The 22,786-nt window shown below is 41.0% G+C and overlaps 1 protein-coding gene across 5 annotated transcripts in view; it reads left to right on the forward strand.

Annotated features, from left to right (window-relative positions):
• Positions 1-22,467, forward strand: part of LOC120948470 (allatostatin-A receptor-like) — a 62,842-nt gene extending 40,375 nt beyond the window's left edge. Inside the window, exons 2-6 of one of the 5 annotated variants that reach the window (XM_049607496.1) lie at positions 523-792; positions 4,300-4,458; positions 14,727-14,962; positions 15,305-15,460; positions 20,636-22,467. In XM_049607496.1, coding sequence (XP_049463453.1) covers positions 523-792; positions 4,300-4,458; positions 14,727-14,828 — 531 coding nt within the window. In that variant the 3' untranslated portion in view covers positions 14,829-14,962; positions 15,305-15,460; positions 20,636-22,467. The remainder of the gene's footprint in view (positions 1-522; positions 793-4,299; positions 4,459-14,726; positions 14,963-15,304; positions 15,461-20,635) is intronic. The other 4 variants (XM_049607494.1, XM_049607493.1, XM_049607495.1 and 1 more) reach the window with 4 other exon arrangements.
• Positions 22,468-22,786: the final 319 nt, after the last annotated feature.

Consider the following 22,786-nt stretch of genomic DNA (forward strand, 5'->3'; position numbering starts at 1 on the left):
ACACCATCAGTAATATTGAAAGCAGAGAAGAAAGGAGTAAACCACAGATAAAGTTTTAGAGAAATCGAAAACCGAAACAATGTGTGGTTACCAAACACAGCTGAGGTCATCTTAGAAAACACGTTGGCAGTGTCAATTCCTTTTTCCAAACGAATTTGTAAGGTTGCAGTTTCATCATCCTTCATCCTTAACAAGAAAGCAACAGTCATCGTGTCGATCGCGTGGGCTAAACAAACAATAAAGCTCACAAAAATGCAGTCACTCGTACGGGTTCAGCTGAGTCAATTGTATTTCAATTCTATTTATGGAAATTTGTACTCTAGAGCACATAGAGCAAATTTCAGAGATGTACAGACCACAAAAAACAATGCATAAACAATGTCTCCGGTGGGAGGAAGATAGCTCACTTTAATTGATTTGTGTGGAACTACCAAGAAACATATGGAATGATGGCGCTTTCTTAGATATGTGACACAAAATCGGGGTTATCCATCGTTTCACCCTTTTCTATTTCCATTTCAGAAATTCAAATACCAAGACCGGGAGATAGAGACATGCGGCTTCCTCGAAAAGGATAGTCCCTCCTGGGCCGCCTTCCACATCGCGTTCTTCCTTAGCTCGTACGTGGTCCCGCTCATACTGATCAGCGTCCTGTACATGTGGATGTTGTCCCGGCTGTGGCGAAGTTCGGTCGGCGGTCGTTCGGCCGAATCGAAGAAGGGCAAAAAGCGCGTTACCCGGCTGGTGGTGATTGTGGTGGCAGCGTTTGCTTCATTATGGTTTCCCATACAGGTAAGTGTAGGCGATTGATGGGAGGGTCGAAAGGCAAGTGGAGAGGGGTTTAAATTGTGCGATGGTTGTCATGGCATTAGAGCATTTTTGGGTGGAAGGATGCAGCATGGTGGTGGCAATAGAAACACAAACACTCATACAAAGTGTTGAACAATGGAGTGAAAGCAGGCGAAGGAAGTGCCTTTGTTAAAGATTTTACTTGCCAGCAGCTACCACGTTACTGTCTACGAAAATGAAGCCACGAGAAAGTATTGGATGTGGGACGGTTTTAAGGTTTATTTTCCATTGACAAAATGGTTCCGTACAATGTTGAGTAAAACTTCCAACCAATGCTGTCACAAACATTTGTTGTGATAGTAAACGAAAGAAGGAAAAATAGCTGAGGAATCGGGTGGCCTCGAATTATTTCGAAGTTTTTTAAGCTGAGGATGAGTGTCGCTCCGAGGTGAAGTTGAATTGATCTGGGACATTTAGAGCTTGAACATTTTGTTTGCAAACAATCAACAATTCACGAATGTCACTGGCTTTTGCATCGTACTATTTTTAATTGTGCGGGAAAATTGTGCCGCACTGAAAACTGGGGAAAAATGGTAGGTTTTAAGCAGTATATAGACCTAACCAATACATACACGTCGTGCTGGTGCTGACCTAGCCGATCATGTGTAATGGAAGCATGGCATGGTTCTTTTAAATTCATTCTATGAAGCAATTCAAGCACGCCCGCAATTCGTATCATCATTCCAATGCCCTTTTCCTTGCAGCTATATCCATAAACCAGAACAACCGGTTTTGGGTCATCAACATGGTTTCAGCCCAACAAAAAATACCCCATAAAATGGCTAGCATCGTTGCCCGATCATACAGGACGCCGTAAATTCCACCCCAGTGTTCCAATGTACTGAATTCCCAGCGAATGGAACGAAACACTTTTGAGTCCCTCGTTTAATGGGCCGCTTTTACAAACATTATCCCAAACGAGGGGCGTCGCCACTACCACCAAGACCACCAGTACCAGCACCGCAATGCAATTGCTCGATCGCCTACATCCTTGTGTATTTGTGTGCGTTGGTCAGACGTGTAGGATACTAAAACGGTAGGCCGTATCAGGAACCGGTATGCGCTCTTCATTCCATAGCTGACCAGCCATAGAAGGCTCAACCTTTGGGACGTACCATTCTCCAGTATTTGATGCTTGCATACCCCAACCCGTCTCTGATCTTCTGGCCGTCGGTCAGTTGTTCCGAAACGCGTACGCAATGTGTTTAATAAATTGTAGCAAATCAAATCAAGGGGCCCTGTAGCGTGACGGTGCGAATCAGATCAGGGTGCCGTGATTGATGGATGACCCAAAATGCTGACAAGCGGACTGTGCCGGCATGCGTATGAACTGACCCCGATTGCATTTGATTGATATTACTCAGTGGGTGAGATTAGTCGAGTGAACAAAGCGAAGAGGGATGCAAAATTCATAATCATTCAGCAGAGGTTCGGTGAATTGTGTAACCGATTGTTGTCTGCATTATTAATGGTTTATAAAGGGATTTGAGCCGGTCTCGTAGTACAGTCATCATCTCGTACGACTTAACAACATGCTCGTCATGGGTTCAATCCCCAAATAGACCGCGCCGCCATACGTAGGACTGACTATCCTGCTATGGGGGGGAATCAATTTGTCACTGAAAGCCAAGCCCACAAATGGGTACAGGCAGGCCTTGACCGACATCGGTTGTTGAGCCAAAGAAGAAGAAGAATAAAGGGATTTACTTGTGTTTAATTGAATGATTTACCGACCGTGGCTGAAGGGGTGAATATTTCTGCTTCACAAATAGGAATGCAACTACAAACGATGATCAATTGCACATGCCGATTTAAACGCCCTTTGATCGTTGAATTAAAGTACATTTATGTGGCAAACGTGTTGATATTTCCTGGAGCACAATTCATTTGAATTCTTGTTAAATCGCTTGGAATAAAACGACGAAGGTTCATTTTGATAAAGGAATCATAAAAGTAGCTTTAAACCGTTGGTAACCGCAACGTTTAGCTAAATCATTACAAATCGGTGCCAAGAGCTGCTAAGCTTTACGCAATTGGCTAATGCTCTGCAACAAATGTTTGGTTATCCTAGCATAATTTACACACTTCCGATTGAAATACTCCTAGAACAGCCAGATGTATTGTATGTTCTGTCTCGCCACTTGCAAATAGCTTGTAAACAAATTTGATTTCGACTATGCACAACCAATCTACCACACAATGAAATGGTACGTACTCGCTGGATTCGCTGTGACCAAAGTAATCTAATGGATGGAAACCCCCGTGAAACGTTGTTCCGTTTTCTTTTCGGTTTTGGTACTATCGGGATGAGCACCACTATTCGAACTGCAGCTCCGAAACGACTCCGTGACCCATTCCGTATGATATCATAGCACGGAAGAGCACGAGAGATCCATTAACAGCTTTGCAAAATGGGCAAAATAATCTGCATACGGTTGTGTGTGTGGTTATGGTTGTTGGGTTTAGAGGCGGCCATCAGTGCACTGCATTTATATATTCCATTCCGTGCTATTCCACCAGCCAGCCAAATATTGCACTTTGAACTATTTCTGTGCGAAGAACGAATCAATTTAGCTTAGATGAAAACAGCATGAGTTTTATTTGATTCATAGTTAGGAGGACAAACACTAGTTTTTTTACTAGTTTTTAACAGTTCCGACAGAAATCAGGTCATGAACACTGACGAATCAAGTGTGTGCAAGAGAAACATGTGAAAAAGATCCTTAGAATATTGTAGAAAGCTTATTAATATTAATTATACTCATTCAGTGTCTAACCCGCTCTCAAATTGCAGTTCCCAGCTGCTTTAATGCAACCCATTTAATTTCGTTTGCATACTGTAGATTAGCACGACCTTATGTGTGTCATGAGAGTGTGTTGTACATCTGGCAAAACGATTGCCGTTGAGTACAAGTGCCATGCTACATAGTAAAGCGGCAATCCCGGCTCGTCATCAGCAGTGCTCAACACGGGGGACGGTACTCTACCGTACCAGAGTACATTATCCCAATTTTAATTTTATGCTTCGAAGGAACGAGATGCATCGGACACCATGTAAAAGCGGGGTCAACATGTTACTGCACATCACGGTGTAAATTCAATCTCATTAAAATGATAATTGCTTAGCAGCTTCCACCAAGGGCAGTTGAAGTAGTTCGGAGTGTTATTTTATGGACGTTGGTTTGCTTTTGATAACACAACACAACTATTTGCAGATGGTAATTTTCCACAAGGCGAACGTACCCATACCACACGAATGGCTCTTCGCTTTCAGCTGTTATCATGTGATGTTCAGCATCAGTCGGAAGTGGAATTGAGAAGCTTCAACAGAGCTTTTACGGCACTCTTTATTCCTCTGTACAATTTTCCACGTTGCGTCATATGGGAAGACAACTTCTCTGTTTGACTTTCTTTTCATTAATTTTCTCTCATTCTATTTCACGTTTTCAGGTCATCTTGGTCCTAAAGAGTGTGGACGTCTTTAAACCAGACACGCATTTTAAAATTTCACTACAAATCGTCTCGCACGTGCTGGCATACACGAGCTCCTGTATAAACCCGCTGCTGTACGCGTTCCTGTCCGAAAACTTTCGGAAAGCATTCCGTAAGGTAGGTTTACATGTAAGGTATCCCCTGAGGTTAATTTGGTAATTTTTTGTTGGTTTCTGCTATCGGATTAGATTTGTTCAGTTGGTTCTCCTTCGCATTAGACACAGGGCATAGGGAGCTGTGGTGATTTCATCGTTATTTTCATCGTCTGTGGTTTAGTTGTCGTGACTAGTCATCTCACCGCGGGGAGCCATTTGTCATTCCATTATGTTTTGTTGGGTAAGAATGCGGTATCAGCGTTGCCGAGCAGTAAGAAATTGTATCGTTTCGCTCTCTCTCTCCCGTTTGGATGAAACAATGTTCTCTAGTTCTGTGGTTTATGGTTTGCGGTTGTTCTCATCTTCACTTGCTAACAATCTCTGTAGGCGTGGTGCTTTATTTTATTTTTTTCCCTTCCAAACATGTCACGGTACATGCTATTTTTTCCTTTGGAAAACATGGATTCCAAGATAAGCCAAGACCGTAAATAGTGACAATGTTTTGGGGTATTTTTTATAAAGAGATACCATAGAAAAAACATCAGAATTTCACTGTGTCAATACAAGCATTCACGTCTATGTTACTTTGCTTCTTGGAATGTTTGTTGACAGTACATTTGAGCCTCCATAGAATGTGAGTTTGCAATCGGGTTTTGATTTTCTTACTTCGGGGTAAAAAAGTCTGAAATGATGTTGTTCTGTGCAGTTGGTTAAATAGCTTCAACATACAATTGTTTGCTTTGGAGTTTGTTTAAATGAACACAATATACCTATACGGCGAGACGAATCTCGTAGATCATGACCAAATGTTGTATTTTAAGGCTGTCTGTAAATGAATGCATTAAGAAGAGATGTTTTCATGATGGATAACAAACATACAGACTATGAATTACTCGCCCTAGGATATTGGCGACTGTATGGATGTTACACTGTGTAGAATATTACGTACCGAAGTTTTTATTCACTCTTTTCAGTTCAACAGAATGTATTTTTTATTGAACACAACCTTTTTCCTCTGAAAGTCGATCTTTGAGATGTTCGAGCATGGTACAAATAAATAACAAAGATGAAATTATTTACGCACACGCATGCTGGCAACAATTGTTTATATTTCATTAGGAACTCCAACCTGGTGCCCTATTTATGCTACAACCTGTACCATTCTGAACCTAAGAGAAGTACTGCAATTGGCAGAAAAACATTTTCATCAACCAACGGCATCAAACATTCAAGTAAAATCATTCCCATGTTTCCCTTTTTCTGTCACTCAACCTGTGTCCTTTTCCAAAGCAACCACTGTGACATTCGAGGAAGACGGGTAAAGTTTGCTCACGTGTTTTTGCCGTCATTTGCGGCACCTCTGTGTGATGAGTGTGTTTTCCGGTTGACGTGACCGGAAACAAAATTGATTTTCATCGATACAACTGGACCACCGAGGCTAGGGAGAGGTCCGATCGTTCGGGGCTGATTTGCATTTTGCAGCTTTCGCAGTTGGATGGAGGCTATGTCAACACGTGGCTTACGGCTTGTATTTTATTGGTCAGCCTGCAAAGGGTCGTAAAACGTGACGATTGCTTCAAGGAGAAAGTAATCAACCTAATCCTGAACCTTTGTGACAAAAGTGAAATGTTACATTAGCTGATAAGACACAAACCGTATTGAGCGGAGCACACAATGCAAACACGATAGTTTTTAACACTGAACAAAGGGTTTTGAATAGCATCTGCAACACACTGAGCGATGTTGTTTTTGTGAAATTTACTTTATAAAGAAAGAACAAACATACTAATGCCTAATAGCCGTTGTGCCGATCTTGGCGTATATTCAGATTCACCAGAACTTGTGCAAAGATTAAATTTACGACGAATTCCAATCATGTTTACATCTGACACGCTTACCACGAACTGTTGACTGTTGTGTTTGAATGTCAAATTGCGGAAATCGCAGTGCCTGACAGTTGGCTGACAGAAGAAGCGCAACGTATGTCGAATGAAATCATGTAGCTTTCGTTCGTAGAAATGTGGACTGATGTTCATTGGATGGCTTTTGAGAACAATTGCCGGCTTAGAGCTCCCTGTTGAGAGTTGAACATGTGAAAAGCGGTAGTTTGTTTCATGCAAGAATAGAGCGGACGCATTTGCAGTGTGTTCCCAGGCTCTTGGTGATTTCATTTCCGGTCTTGTTGTGTGAGGTGACATTCTGATTACGTATGCTCATGGCAGTGCGGATCGATGAAAGGCATCTCATCTCAATCATATTATGTTTGGACTTATCCGCACTGGGTTTGCTCTGTATCATTCATCTCTGTACCGTATCCAGCTCAACTCATTCCTATCAACCATTCGCTTGCCTCCACAGCCTGTCTATCTTTTCAAACCGTATTGCACTTTTAAGTTTAGATACAAAACAAACTAACCTGCCATTGATAGTGTGCAGAAGTGGAGAAGCAATTTTCTTTCGGCTTCATTATTTGGTTTTACTTTCAATGGCTATCCATCGGTTCCGATTCAGTTGATCATCATTTCCCAAATACTATTTTTGGCACGTAATCTAGAACGATTGCCGCATGGTAAAGGAGAAAGGTAAAACAAAAACCATACGAACGTCATACACTTACCCGCACGTAGTGGTTCTGCGGTATTTCTGGCCGTTGGAAATTGTTTATTTGAAAACTGCTAAACGACCAGCGGAAAAGGCCGTCTTTGCGAGGTGCGAACTTACGGATGGTGCCCATGTAACGGACGTTTTGTTTATGTGCGCTAGAGAGAGAGAGAGAGAGAGTGTGTAAATAGAGTCGTAACATCAAACGATTGCAGCCAGACGGTAAAACTTCTTCGAGTCGGTGCCGAGTTGGCAAGGGCTTTGATTTTGATCATCGTTTCTGTCATCATCTCAATTGAGCTATTCAGTATGGCATTTTTGCTTCCATTTCCTTTTATTAGAACGCTTTGTGCATAAATGTATGACCTGATCGCATTGTTAGTCACACGTGTTGCTATCGATTGGCAACGGCAGATAACAGCTACTTCCTGTCAACGTACAGAGTTGATATATGATGCAATTTAGATGGGCGCTGAGGTGGTAAAAGCTTGTTTGGTAAGTTCCTAGAAGACGACAAATAATGTTCGGGTAAATAATGGGAAAGTAAACAGAATAGCTTCCAGTACGGTGTGGTTTTGGTGAGTCATAGATTTCTACATAAAGTTCAAAAGTCACAAACCAGTTGCTTGGGTTCTCTATTCAATTCAAAAGGTCACAAAGTCGCTGTAGAATCAGTTTGGACAACAACGTCACCACTGCTCGTCGGCAAGATATTTCAACTTCAGAAAAATGTGCAATGTATCCGATGTCATGTGCATTCATGGCTGACGGCCAGCCCAAGGCTAGAGAGATTCGTTTGTGTATTCATACTGCTCGCACCGACGGCAGTATGCAGCAGCATTGGCGTGGCATACGAATCAGCGGCATTCGTGCATTCGTTGCCACACGATAAGAGAACGATTTTCTTTTGTGCTAGGAAAATGGGAAACGATTCAACGATCCAACGATGAAGACCTTCTCACTGCACAACATCCGAGTTCATCCGGTCAGGTGGGAAAAGGTAAAGGCAATCCAGGATCGTGGTGTACTAGCCCGAAGCAAATTGTCGTGCAAGCTCTCTGTCTGTTTTGAAACGATTTCCCAAACGATTAAAGGTTAATGGAAACGACGAACAGGATAAAGCGAAGTGTTGACCGCCCACGGTCAGGGATGGTGGCTTGGCGTTGTTTTTATCGCTGCTCACAACACCATGGGAGCTCCCGGTCAAGGTCAGAGTGTTTGGGTTTCTGTGAAAAGGTAAATGAGAAATATTCGTATGATGGTACAGCTGTCAGCAACGGTGTCATGGGTTGTGCGAAAGAAAACGGAGCAAACAGTCTCGTTTTTATTAAACCGATGAGAATGGATTTTTATGGTGGCAGTGGTGTTGCAAAGCGAATTGCGCGTGTGATTCGTGCTCAAAGTTGTGTCCAATGCAGCGAGTAGGTGAAGATCATTTGTTTCATACCATGCGTAGCTGTTTGCAAGAGGATTTTCAACCTATCCATGTCATGAGAGTATCAACAGCCTTTGTGCAGCATAAAAAAACCCCTTGAAGATATATTACCAAATGTTACCAAACCAATTACCAATATTACCTTGAAGTTATATATTACGAGCGTATTACCAAATTGCTTTAAAAAAACATCATTCTTTTCATATATCTACAGACTTTCAAAGAAATACAGTGGTAGATTGTGGCCAAAATAATAACCTGTTCAATTATCTGTCACATTACCAACCTCCATTACCATTACAAACATCCGTGGCAAAGTTTATTCCACTATCGAAACATATCTTTGCCATACTGTTGCCATTTAATCGTCTGTATGTTTGTCGGTTGACGTTTGAATGTCACACTTCTATGTCACGCTGTGTTGGAGCTTGATATAACTTGCGTGACAGTTAACGCACCAGGGCGAAGGGAGAGTTTGTTGGCAACGTTCTGAAGTGTATGATCATTTTGGCAATTTAAATGTCAAATGGATGAATGGTACAAACGGGCTCGTTCCTTATCTCACATTTAAAGCTGTCAAATAAACACAAAACTTTAGTGAGTATGTGTTCCGCACGAAAATACATATTTCACGAGAAATACATATTTCCAAAACAATGTCACTGAAAAGATGAACACGTTGAAACGGAAAGATGTGGCTGTGCTTAGTGCATTTGTTCCTAAAATTTTAAAATTATGGCTACAACCAACTGAAGTGAAGTTTAAGTTACTCATGAGCTTCTATAGCCCTTACCAAGGCATGTATTAACATACAACACTTTTGGGCTTGTTACAGTTACAAAATTTTTCCCTCTTCAATAAAAGCATCTCGCAATATTATCGTCTAGGAAGGGAAGTTGGAAAAAACAGAACGTGTACTATATTTTGGCTGTCAAGTGACCCTTGGTGGTTAGCTGTTTCGAGAATGTTTAACATACTTGAACTTGATTTTATGACCAAGTGACACAGACAAGCATCGCAAGCACTCCACTCCATGGTGGTCTTTGAGTGACCTACTTTCCGATAAGCTATTCCTCATTCTCGAGAGTCATTACCTTGCGCCGTCATTGTTTCTCCCATTAGTCGGCCTTCTCGGTCACAGGAGGGACCAGTGTTGACAGGCACAGCAGCGGGCAGTGCCATCTCTTCACCATTCTCACCACTACCACCATCACCATCATCACGCTGCTGCAAGACACATTTCCGACACTTGCCGGCAAGCCATCTTCGGACCACTGCCTGAACGCCTCCCATAGCAAGCACACCGCTGAACCACACTGGTGGGACACGATTTAACCTGATAAATATTTAATACGAGAGTCATTTCTGAGCCCATAATGTTAAAACCATGGCGAATGAGCTGCCGGAAGTAGCGTTGGCGTGACATTTTACTGCAGAACGCCAGGCCCAGAGAAAAGGCAGGCACGCAAAACGTAGGTTGCGAGTATAAGCGTGTCTGCAGCCTGCAACCACTCACGGCCTAAAACCACCGTAGAACGGTAGTGACACAATGCCGAAACGAGACCTCACGCTTTGACCGTCGCTTTGGCCGCTCGAGCGTTGTGGGAGGTGGCGATGGTTTGCTAAATCGTTTTCATCGGAATGAATTTATCCTCTGCGCTCGGTCGGAAAACTCGGCTAAAGTGTTCCAGCACTGCACTCAGCGGGGAGAGACCACCATCGTTTGGATTATTTACGAGCAGACGATGGCGTGTCAGGGACTGTGGCGGTTTGCGTAGTGCAGGAAAGGCTCCAGGGTGCCTGCAACCTGCCAAAAGATGGTTTCAATTTGGCTTGTTTTGTGATGCAGCCGTAGATCTATCTCGAGATGCCCGCAGTGCTTCAATGTTCAAAAGTTTGCTGCTAGACCAGCTTGTGAATTTTTCATTACAGTGACGATGCTGTTATGTCTTTCATACAATTATTAAGGAAACATGGCATCATGAGTGAATAATCTTGGTCTTCACCGAAAGGTAAAAATCAGTCAATTTGTGCCAACCGTATGACAAATTTTGGTAAATCATCCACTTCCCGTTGAATGAAGCTGTTGCATGTCTGCTGCCGCCCATTCGAAGCATGAATTTGCATACTTTTTTGTGCGGTTGGGTTTCGCCTACGTCATGAAACAATGGATTAATGCGACAGATACGGCGGCTTTTTCTGGATTGGAATGACGGAGCGTCTCTCATTTAGGCACGCACGCAAAACGAACCTCAGCAGGACATTTGTATTTGAGCGTAAATTCCTATGTTATTTCATAAAAAACTGTTGGTTTTGTGTACCACAACACAGTACCGTATCGGTTCGTGATCAAATCCATCCGAGTATGGATTAAATCTAGCTCTGTCTTATTCAATGATTGGTTGGAAACATGCGTGTATGAGATTTACTTCTAATAAAACACAAACTCCATCCGTATCATACGGTATGAAAACGTGTGAAAGCTTGTAAATAATCATACTCTGTTTTAGGCTATTCAGGATGGAATATAAAATCCATACTATCAAATCACATTGTTCTGTTGCCAAATTAAAGTGGTGTATATTTTATAAAGTAAATGTAACATTGTATTATTAGTGGAACATTTAAAAAGTATTCTGATACGATGGGATGCCAGTTCCCTATAGAAACCACGACCAAAACATGGGAGCAATCGAAAGACCCTTCTTTATTTTACCATTTGTCATATTTGGTGCAAATTGTCAGCAAACACAACTTGGACAGTTTCATACCCACCGGGGACAGCGATAGCGTTCTGCTCGATGCGACAAATGGCAATGTGACAAATGCTGCAAATTCTATTGAATAGCAACTCGTCCTTTCGGAAGAACAGCTAGGTATTCAACGGTACTCGTCCTTGTTTCCAACCAGCCAACCAAGCTATCCTGGGAGATTTCATCTTCCCTTTGGTCCCGGCACCCTTGTCAAAGTTTATCCATAACAGGGAAGGGTACTATTTTCCTGGTCTGTGGCATTATAAACGATAAAATTTAAGTTAGATAAAGCAAAAAGAACAAATAAAAACTAAACGATATTTACCAAACAGTATCAAAAACACTAGGGTCCGTTTCTCCCTTCACTGTAATAAACACACAGTGTGTACAGTATGTACTGAGACAAAAGTTGACACAGTTGTAAATGGAGCTACGAGTTAAGTTAAAATAGATTGTAGAAGTTTGTTACATGGTTCAAGCTGCTCCTGGGATCGTGGCGATTTATTTTTCTATTTTTATTGCAGTCCGTCTCTCTGTTGAATTTCCACAAACAATGAGAAATCAATTTAGTTTCAACGCTCCTTAACGCCGCAAAGCATACGATGAACCAGATTCCTGTGTATGTGTTCGTGTTCACTTCGCACGTAAAATGACAAAGTTAATAAAATTAAACAAGAGCGCTCAGCTTTCTCAGCAAACCTCGTATCGAAAACGCATTGTTCCACATTTACTCTTCCAGCCTGGGCGTTGTTAGTAGTTCATTTTCCTCAAACTTGTCGATTGTAACAATATTTCCACATTGTGGAAATACAGCAGATGGCGAATGAAACTCTTTCAAGAAGAAAAAAGAAGGAACCGGAGAAAGTTGTTGCGGCGAACACATCAGAATGTCAAGAAGACTGACACGCTTGGTGCAGATGCTTTTCATGTTTTGTTTCCCGACTGCGCAAGTTGACAAACAAGATCGCGGTTATGGGTTCACATAAAATGAGTTCCGGTGTTTCCTTGCAGCGTCTCTATCGCGGGACTTGCTGGTTTGTTGTCTTATTTTTAAAGCTTTTCATTCCCTTTTCTTCGTACCGACGTAAATATGTATATCAGCGCACTCATACAGCTGGGTGTGCTCTAACTGACTTTACTGTTCGCTCCTCGCGGGAAAATTGTTGCTTAATATAACCCAACACAATAGACTTCCCCCGTTGGGACATGTGCATATGTATACCGGTCTGATGAGGAGCACACCCGTCACACGAGGAAAGGGTCGCGTTGATGAGAATGTTGGCTCCTGTGCTCCAGTGAACTAATTGCAGCTGCGCTTGCTGCGGCTCCTACTATACACGTGTGCTGCACGAGCTGCTGGCGTTCCTAGTTGTTGGTTGTGATTGTGTGCTGGCTGCTTTTATACCGAACTACACGTCTTAACATGCAATTGGCGCACAACATGGAAATGTGCACATGCAGCGCTGATAAAAGGCGTCCTTGTGGTACAGCGAGTGAAAGAAAGTATCGGTGGGAATGGTGGATGGATAGCGACGGAACAGATTGCTGCGGCAGATTGAGTGTGGGATACTTTGCCTAAATGTTAAATGTTTTATGCTGCACGCGTGCACTGCGGCTACTATTGCGATTTTGACACCGTACCAGAACATACCGCAGTAGTCGTGCAGCAAATGGGAAGAGAAAATTTATTTAACGTGCTTCTGTCGAGGGCTCTCTACGCTCTTTGGCTACTATCACTGCTACTCGTTGTATTGGTACGGTGAGGTGTAATTAGCGGCCACAGGAGAAGCGGGATGAGTTGTTGCAGGAAGTTAACGACAATTGGCTAATCGTCTGAAAAGTAAGCATAAACAATTGCGGTCTCTATTTGAAACGGTAGTTTGGCTGAGGGCTAGGCGCTTCGTACAGTGCAAGAATAGCAAAATAAATTAAAAAAGACCAACCAAATCAACAGCTTTAAGGTTTTAAGGGAAAGTTGTACGCCCTAACAGTGCAAGCTACAGTTTCAATATAACAATTGTATGAATTCAAAAAGCTTTCAAACATTATTTTTTATATTAAATTTCATTGATCCGGTCGAAGGACCTAACCGGTTTTTCAACAAATATTTCAACAGCCATGATATAATAGAACCACAAGGGCGATAATTCAACACCTTCATTAATCATACACAATGCACTAAATCCACCCAGAATCGATTTTAAGCTCACAGCGTCACCATAAAAACACAGCACAGAGATTAAATGATTTATTGCACCTACCACGCACACCAAGCTTAAATGTGACTAATTTGAATGATAAATGTTCAGCCCTTAACCGTAGTATGGGATGAAATTGACGGTATAGGAAGCTTATCTTAGTTTGCCTTTCTTCCTTCTCTCCAACTTTGCAAACCATACGCGAACACTGGCCTTGTGCATTATGGTGTGAAGTGCAGTGTTAAAACGTTTTACTTGTTATACTATTACCACCACCACCAACATCATTCTAGGCATGCCCATTCATCATAGTAAATTGCATACTTGCTCATAAACACTTTGCACCATCATCATTATTCTTCTCCTACAGTATCCTTCTGTATTGAGGCCGCTGTTGGTTGGGATTTTTGTGGTTTTGCCTTCTTTTTTCCCACCGGAATGCCACTAGAGAGCTGTCCACAAACAGTCGATGGGGGAAAATGCTCAGAACAACACTCTCGACGTGAGAATGTAATAATGTTTTGCTACAGCCTTTTCTTTTGCTTGTAATTCTGTTATCCTGAACCGGATCCATCATGGTGCAACATTGCTTTAACCAACAGCCTTGTGCAAGCTTTTTGTTACTCTTCAACAATGATTGCACCAGCATTGTAATAGGTCGATGGAAGAAGAAGGTATAATTTTAAATAAAACTTGATTGAAACCATAGTATGAATCGGTTCATTTAAACCAAAACGGATGTGCAATTGAAAAGGCATGAGCATATTGAATTTCTAAGAGTTCCAACAGTTTTAAGAGGTAAAGTCTGTAAGCCTTTTCCATGCTAGCTTGAAAGGAAATATTTACTTTATTGTTGCATCTAACATTCATATCGAGTAATACGCACATCTTCCGAAACACTGACATAATACGTCTCGTAAGCGAATATACGCTTCAATTAATATCAATTAATAAATATTCTATTTGGTGAATATTACAATCTCAACAACTTTTCACCTTTTCACCAATTTATGAGGCAGGTGGCACGATCTGGCACGCAAGATTATGGATTATTGTTTCGGCAAAGTATTCGGCAATAAACAACCATCACGTACCATCCGCTGGGAGCATAACCGCCTTTACGTCACCTACCATTGTTGTTGACTGATGGGAGCCCTCTCAGGATCACGGGATCACGAGTGCAGGAAGGGATCGTCCACCATTCGACGGACGGCCGGCTTTTCGTTTATCTAGCTCTCATGAGAGATTTACTACCATTTCATTGTGTGCATGTGTATTTCCTGTCTTTTTTGTACCATTTCAGATTGTTTACTGTGGACCGGGGAGCCGTCGCCAGGGCAGCCAGCGACATATGCCACTGCCAACGAAAACGACGCGAACCGGCAGCTGTCCAGACATTTTATAACCGGAAACAATGGAGGAAACGTCCGTCACCTTCGTTTAATACACTCTTTGTTTTCGCACAGTGCAGCCCAGAGTCTCCTTTTTATCCTGTCCTCGACAGATCATCAGCACAGCGGCACAAGCTTCTACGAAACGGTAAGCCTCTACGGGTTTTGGCTCATTTTGGGGAATACAATATGTTTGTTGCTATAGTGTTGGATTGGTATCAGTATCAGGAGTGTAAAGAGAGGAGCTTTAAATAACGTTTAAGCCTGAAACATCGTAGGAAATTTGACTTCAATTAATGTTGCGTCCGTAAATACAGAACATCAAACGGAACATCTAATTAATAGCAAGAATTCGGCGCATATCGTTAGCTACACGACCAAACAAAAACAAAGATTCCTTCCGAAATTTTGAGCAACATAAAACTGTTTGATTAGCCTAATAGAAAGATGAAATAGAATTAATGCAAGCTCAATATTCCAATATTTGCAGAGCTGTTGAAGCATAAATGAATTACACGTAAAGTAAGTTGAACGACTGGAATCCAATAAATCATCCAACAAAGCGGTTCTATTTTAGCAACTTAAACCTTTCCACCGCTATCGACCGGAGTAAAAAACACCGCAGCAAAACAGATTGGCTGTGAGGGTGAGTTATGGTTGGGATCAAAATTAGGATAGGGCCGCAGGAAAAGGAAACGAACCCACTTTTCAAACCAAACACGAAAGCTCATCATCAACTCGCCTCGAAAAACCATTAATCGGATTTGGCCTAACACGATCCAACCCACGGTTTGCAATTAAGTGTGAGAGTGTTTTTTCTTCTCTCCTGTTGTTGGCATAGTATTGAGGTTTTCCTTCCAGGAAATTGTATATACTTTGGATGTGGCTAAAATTTATCTAAACCATTGGGATTGTATTCATTTTGGTTACGTCTTAAATGAAGAAAGTTTGAAGAAATCTAGTCCACCCACTTACTAACTAGTACGGACGATATGCAAGGGGAAAGTGGTAAGGGTTTCAGTCCAGGACAGGTATCTATTGTACAGTACGCGTAGCAGCCACACCCATGTCCAAGGCTTGAAGTTACCTGTTTGTGCTCTTTCATTCCACCTTCCGTGTGACAAAGCTCTCTTGGGAACGCACTGATCCACACCATGCAAATCTTGCTAAGTTGAACAAATTTTGCTGAATTTTGTTGAATTTCTTTCAGCCGTACTCTGGGGTCATTCCCATGGGTGATGGAATTTGAGGTTGGGTTGGAAGATTAGAAATGTTTTCGCTGGTTTGCTCGACCCGGGTTGCGTGAGACGGCAAATAAGTAATCGGCAAAATTAAATAAACTCCCTATGGTTAGGCGTTGGAAGCACGGTAGGTCCATTCCTTTGGGTGGTGAATTAACTGGTGAATACTTGAGGATGTTTAAGATTAAGAACAGAACAAGTAAATACAACTATTTCATGGTTAATGTTTAATGGGGATTTAAGGCTTGTTTACTATAGCTTTTCTTTGTGATTTGTTGCTATCAGGTGGCTGCTAGAGATAGTTGAATATTACTTGAGAGTTTTTTTGAACAATTTTTGTTATTGCGAATTCGTAACATTGTAAAACATTTAATGATATCTTAAATATCATCGAATGAAGCAAATGACAGAGCACTTTTGATAAGCAAGACAAATTTGGCACAATGTATCAAGTCAAGCTGGTAAGCTACCCACGGGCATTACGCTTGAATGCAACAGCTTAATGCACAATGCATTTAGTGACACAAGACAAATGACACAGCACGGGCGCACAGGCTAGTCCATCCTTTAATCAAAAGCATTTTCTCATTTCCGGTCATCAGCTGGTCCACCGGAGCTGGCGGGAACATTTAGTTCCTGGAATAAAATGATGGTTACACGGGAGCAGATAAAGCAACTTAAAACTAATAGAAAATGAACTATAAAGGATAAAGGATAGGATAAGGATAAAGTAGAAAATCATTTTTTCTTGTTTTCTCATCACCGGCTCATCTCCGCCGGCAGTAAATGATCGAATAGCCAATACGGTGGTTTAGTGCACTTTAGGGAGGAAAGAGAATACTGTTTGCAAGGAGATTGCCACTGGTTTTTCCAGAGATTCGTTTAAAAAAGAGTTTTGTGAAAAAAGGGCCTTACAGCCATCTACTACCATCTATCATTCAGCATTCATTAAGCATACCGACAAAATGAATGTTACGAACCGAGCCTAACAATGAATGTGAAGGTAAAATAGGTCCAAAAATGTAAAATGTTGGTCTGAAATAGATGTTGACCTTTTTGCATATTTTATTGTTTGTTAAAATTGGTTTTCAGAGTGCAAGTCATACATTCATAGATCGCCAGCATTCCTGGTGCTAATTTATGTTTTTGCTTGATATTTCATGAAAACGTTCATTGTGTGTATCGAATACATATCCGAGGCAGGTTTTGTATCGACACGATACAACCATAATTCTTCGGACTTCGATTGTTTCAATGGGGAATGTGAGTGTGAAATGAAATTGCACATTTTGTTCCACGAGAAGCATCTTCATGAAAACATTGCTTGGATTGTATTTTTATTATTGGCGAAATATTGCTTTATCAATCCACATAAATCTCCAGGTAATGTCTGTTGTATCGTGAGTTTTATATCGATTGCAATGGAGAGAACTATACGTTTTATTCGGCTGTTGGGTGCGGTTTAAACGGTGTTTTTGGTTTTTTTCTTAAAAAGGTGTGTGGAGCAAGCTACAATAATTTCTTTTGATTTTGTACGTAAGCGTTGTAAAGTTTTATGGATTTTTTTTTTGCTAGTAAAATTTGTTGTAGAAATTAGAAGAGAAAGTCAATGCGAACAAACTTTGCACATAACTTTTCATAGTTATTTTAAATAAAGGTAGTTGTAAAATTAAGGTATAACAAGGGACTTATAGACATTCGTTCATACACTTGCGTAATGGTCATTATCGTAGCTCTTGAAATTAAATTGGATTTTTAGCCTAGTACTGCTGTGAACCAGTGTACTTGATGGCAGGATAAAGTTTTACTTACACAAACGCACGACTGGTTTCATTTCAGGCTAGCATTTTATCTATTACGGCAAGAGCAATTTCACGCTTTCACAAGCAGAAGCGTAGACTTGAGAAATGCTGCGAACTTTCAACTATCACTCAACCATAGTTAAAAGAGTGTTTCCGGTGATTTGTAAAGCCGAGTAGAGCAAAATCATCCCACTTCCTACTTCGTTTTTTATCAAGAACATCAAAAAACTTCAAAGAAATTGCGTAAAAATGAAATTCGCCCCAAAAAAAGCACATCGTGCAGACAGTTTTCCTCGACAGTTTCTTCATGTTTAAACATTTTTCGCATTTTCCATGTTGTATTTTTTATACAATAATATTTTCCAATGATGTGTGGTTCCTGGTTCTTATTTTCGACAGTTTTTCGTTAGGAGTTTTACTGCCTGCCCTCTGTGACGGGAGTATCAGAGCGTCGACCCTCATAAACATGAAAAACTAAAACGAAAAATTTGTGGCCAAGCGGAAGTGGATAAAAGTTTATAGCAAAATAAAATAAAAATAAACCGACGCAAGGAGCAGGCAGAACCAAGGTACATTTCAGTTCCGGAACTTTGAGTAGCGATATACCGTTGCTCAGGTTGCCGTTGGCTGTATCAGAGAGCACGCTACCAGGATGTAGCCTGCGGGATGAAGGGAACGTCGTCGGAATGCCTAGAGTGACGGACGTACGGAACGGTAAGGTGAAGAAAGCGTACGGGTAATAAAAAGAAGACGCAAGATTGCCTTTTTTCCTTCTCGTAATGATTGACCCTGTTCTTTCTTCGGTATGGTTTCGGGGCACGGGACTCTGCTGACGTTCAGCTGGTCGACTAGTGAGTTCCATTTCCGGCTTAGATTAATATGGATGGATAACCGGTTTGAGATGAGAGCAAGATTACTGACTACATGGCACGTAAGTGAAATTGTGTGTTCCTTTATCGAAGTTTATGAACTGGCGTTGCCGGCCAGAAACGAAGCTCGGTCCAATTTCGGTCCATGATCTGGTTACGCATTTGCTACTGCGGTCTATGGGGCTAAGTAAATATGCATTCGTGCTCGATAGATAGGAAGCTCCATCTGCCATAACGCTACGCTACGTAAGGTTTTATTTTGCGGGCAGATGAATCACACACACCATGCAGGAACAACAACGACGTTGATTAAAGGGTAGAAGAAAAAAGAAATCTTTTTATATATTTTTGTTTTCAACCAACTATTTGGTGTATTTTTAGTGTTGACAGCGTTTTGGCTAACAGCGAATTTCTCCTGGTATTTTATAACGATATCACTGGAAAATTGAAAAGTACATTAGGTCAGAAAGTTTAACCATGGATCCACTGCATTCGTTCATTACTGGCATATGTGTGGAAAACTATCCCCCGTGGTGCACATTAAACTTCCATCATAAGGCAAACACTCTCACACTGGCAAAGAGCGGAAAAGCTCACTCGTACCTAGATCCTGGATGGATCACCAGACGAAGTTGAAAGTTTTCAATGCATTTCGAGTTGTGTTATGAAAGAGTTTTTGTGTTTATTTCTTTTTAGTTCAGACGATACCGTTATGTGAAGTAATACCTTCAATCATTCTATACCGTATCAAGTGTGGAGCAAAATAAAGTAAATGCTTTATGCCTGGTTCTACGTGTATTTCATAAAAGGGACTCGCCTAATTGAATCAACAGAAACTTGTCGTCAAATGAAACGTTCCTCACTGTGAAAGTTGAATATAAAGCAACAACCGGACGGTAAAAGTTATTACTTTATTTTCGCTTGCCTGCAAACTCATGCCTTCTGCATCCACTTGCATCCGACGAACTCAACCGGCAATACAAAGAGTAATGGTCAATGTTTTCTCAGATACAATATCAAACCAGCTGTACAGTGTGCTTTGTTCTCTGTTGGTAAATGTGTCACTGGTATTTGCTTACACTATAACTATGCCAACAAGATTCATCCCTCGAGGGAAAAACGAACAAAAGGACAGAAAACAATGTAAAAATCAGTAAAGTTTCTGTAAAATTTAAACAATCACAATTGTACATTGAAAACAACTGATAGTTGTTTTGAGTGAATTTATAACGTTGATTGCTGCATTGGTAGAATGCAATTTTAAATAAGTACGAGATGATTTCAGTAACAAAAGATCAACGTTTCCTGCTTTTTTCGAACAGAAAGTATCAGATAGTTGATCAGACTTGCATTTGCATTTTATTTAAAATTGCAATAATATGTAATAATCATAGCGTTGTAAGAGCATCATTTTTTAAATTAATCTAGCTGAATGCTCTTCATGCCATTGTTTATGTTGCAAGTAAAGAATATACCATAAAAGTTCAGTAATTTGATGCTGGTCGTCCATCCCAAATCAACAAAGTAACATTCCCTTGGGCGTTATAAGTAGCAAAAAGTTTATCGTTAGCTTTCATCGCAATGTTACGACAGCAGCACATCGTAATGGAGGTTGGCTGTACCGACATAATTTGCATGTAGAATGAGTTTTTGTGTTTAGGGATATGAACCGGTCGGCGGAGCTAGAGGTTAAAGTTAAAGTAAACAAAAGCGATAATTGGTTTGTGAAAGTTTAAATTTTGACACAAATATAACATTGAACGAAAATTGTAATTAAGTATTTTTGCGAGTGTTTATTCATACTATTCCTGTCCATAACAGGGAATAGTACATTGAACATGTGCATTCGTACAATAAATGCTGAAATATAATTAACCTTGCTCTTGTTTTTTCCCTACCTTAATTACAGGTTCACCAAATGGCTTAACAGTGATGCATACCGAACCAACCAATCGTTACCTTAATCACTCTCATCATCATCTTCATTATAAGCGGTAGTAATTAACAGATCGTTTCGTACCGTATGGTGTGTTTATCATAATGGACACAATTTGCAGGTCCAGTCTAATCTCCTACTTTATTAAATTTCAACTGTATTGTATGAGGGTGCTAATGCTTGACAAACAATACTGAATGGTAGTGATTGGTACGTGTATTAGGGAACAAAACCAAAATCTAATATGAAACAGAGCTTCACACATCTTAAAAACTGTGTGGTACAATTAAGCTGTGCATGTATAGCGTAACAGGCACTGGCGGTTCGTTGCTTGCTGTGTGGCTTTGCTTTCAAACGACTTAGGCTGGACAAATGAGCCCCACCGGTGTTCTGCGAAGATCAAGTGCAGGAATGGTTTGTGTATGCGTATGAAAATAACAAACAGAGAAGTAAAAGTAAAGGATACCGTGATTTGCTATGTTTCGTTCGCGTCTGGCACTCTTGTAGGAGCACCTGTGCTGCTTACGCCATGTTTTGTTTGCACGTGACGACTGCCAAAAATCGATTCGGATTTGTTTCGGGTCACCGTTTGAGTTAAGTACGTGACATCAATCAAACCAAGCGTACTAGCGGATCACAACACCATTCCGATACACGTGTTGGCGCGTTGTTCCGTGATAAACTGCCCTGCACAGTCTCGCTATACGGACGGAGAATTGTGTCGCAAACAACGCCAGCCAAAAGGGATACCAGATTGTACGCTGATGCTCTCAGCATTCCTCATTTGTGCAAAGTTCATGCTGAAATTTGGCCGGCACCACTTTTGGGTCTCTAAAACGCGCCCCGATTCGCGCATTGTGCTGCTCGCTAAGCAAAGACTGTCACAAAGCTATTTTCATCAACATCGCCATCGTCATCATGAACATCATCATCATCCGCATTCTTTTCTCTGTTTGGTTTTGCAGAGTGAGGAATTTTGGGAACTGCGGCGACAGTTTGCTATAAAAGTTCCTTCTCACCATTCGGGCGCACATTGGGTAACGGACGCATCGACAGAAAGACGCGGAGGATGGTGGAGCACGCTTGGTTCGGTGGTACGCGAACGTCATAAATCACTCCTTACTGTACTCAAAAATACCCATATCAACACATCACCATGTGCGTCCCGAGAATGGAAAATTATACCGAAAGCAGCTTGCAAAACGTGGACCCGTGCTTGTATTTCTGTACTTGTAGCAGCGTGAACTTTCCCATCCATCAGCAAACCAAACAGTGGTGTAAATATGTGTCCTTCGATGAACAAAAACGGAATGTACGTAAAATCCCTCAATTATTCTGCGCGACACAAAAAAAGAAAACTCCAAACAACCATGTGCTTTCTTGTCGGCAGCTGCTGCGTGGTACTTCCTTTTATAGCAAACTCTAATCGATAGATAACAAATATAACAAACGATTCGATAGAGTAGTAGTAGTAGAGATGTTTATTGTGGATAGAAAGAAAAAAATAATACATATAGAATCGAACGTTCTTTAACATTGGGTACGCAATGTGCTGTCCTCAATAATCGGGAATTTTTATAGCATAGCTGAGTAGAATATATGTTGTTTGCTGATTTTAAATCTGAGTATATGGGAAAAGTGCAAAAAAAACCCATGCAATTTTAGACTTAACCTAAACACATATATATCGATTCGATAGAGAAACAAATTGCTTTCTTAGCCAAGTCAAGCCAGTGTACGATAAACAATTTTTAAAGTCTATCCAACAGTTGAAACAATAAACATTTGCCCGAAAAGCATCACGATCGGTTTTGCTGTTGCAGTTTTATTTCGATGCCATTTCTGGGAACAATGTAAAGTATTGGGGGAGAACAAAAGGTTTGTTGGGAAAATTATTAATTAAAATGCAAATTTTACTCATTATTGTTTAACGATAGATATGTTACTGTTTTTTTTTAATTTGAATTATTGTTTTGCCATTGTCAATACAACCTCAACCCTTAGCCATAGTTATACTTTATTTTTCGCTGTAGGTTACATGGTAATTATTGCCGGCCTGTACCTGTTCGCTGATGATGACCTGTTCGCTATCAATCCAGTTAAATAAACATAATGGACATGGGA

Source organism: Anopheles coluzzii, chromosome 2 (assembly GCF_943734685.1).
Source record: "Anopheles coluzzii chromosome 2, AcolN3, whole genome shotgun sequence".
Classification (NCBI taxonomy): Eukaryota; Metazoa; Arthropoda; class Insecta; order Diptera; family Culicidae; genus Anopheles; species Anopheles coluzzii.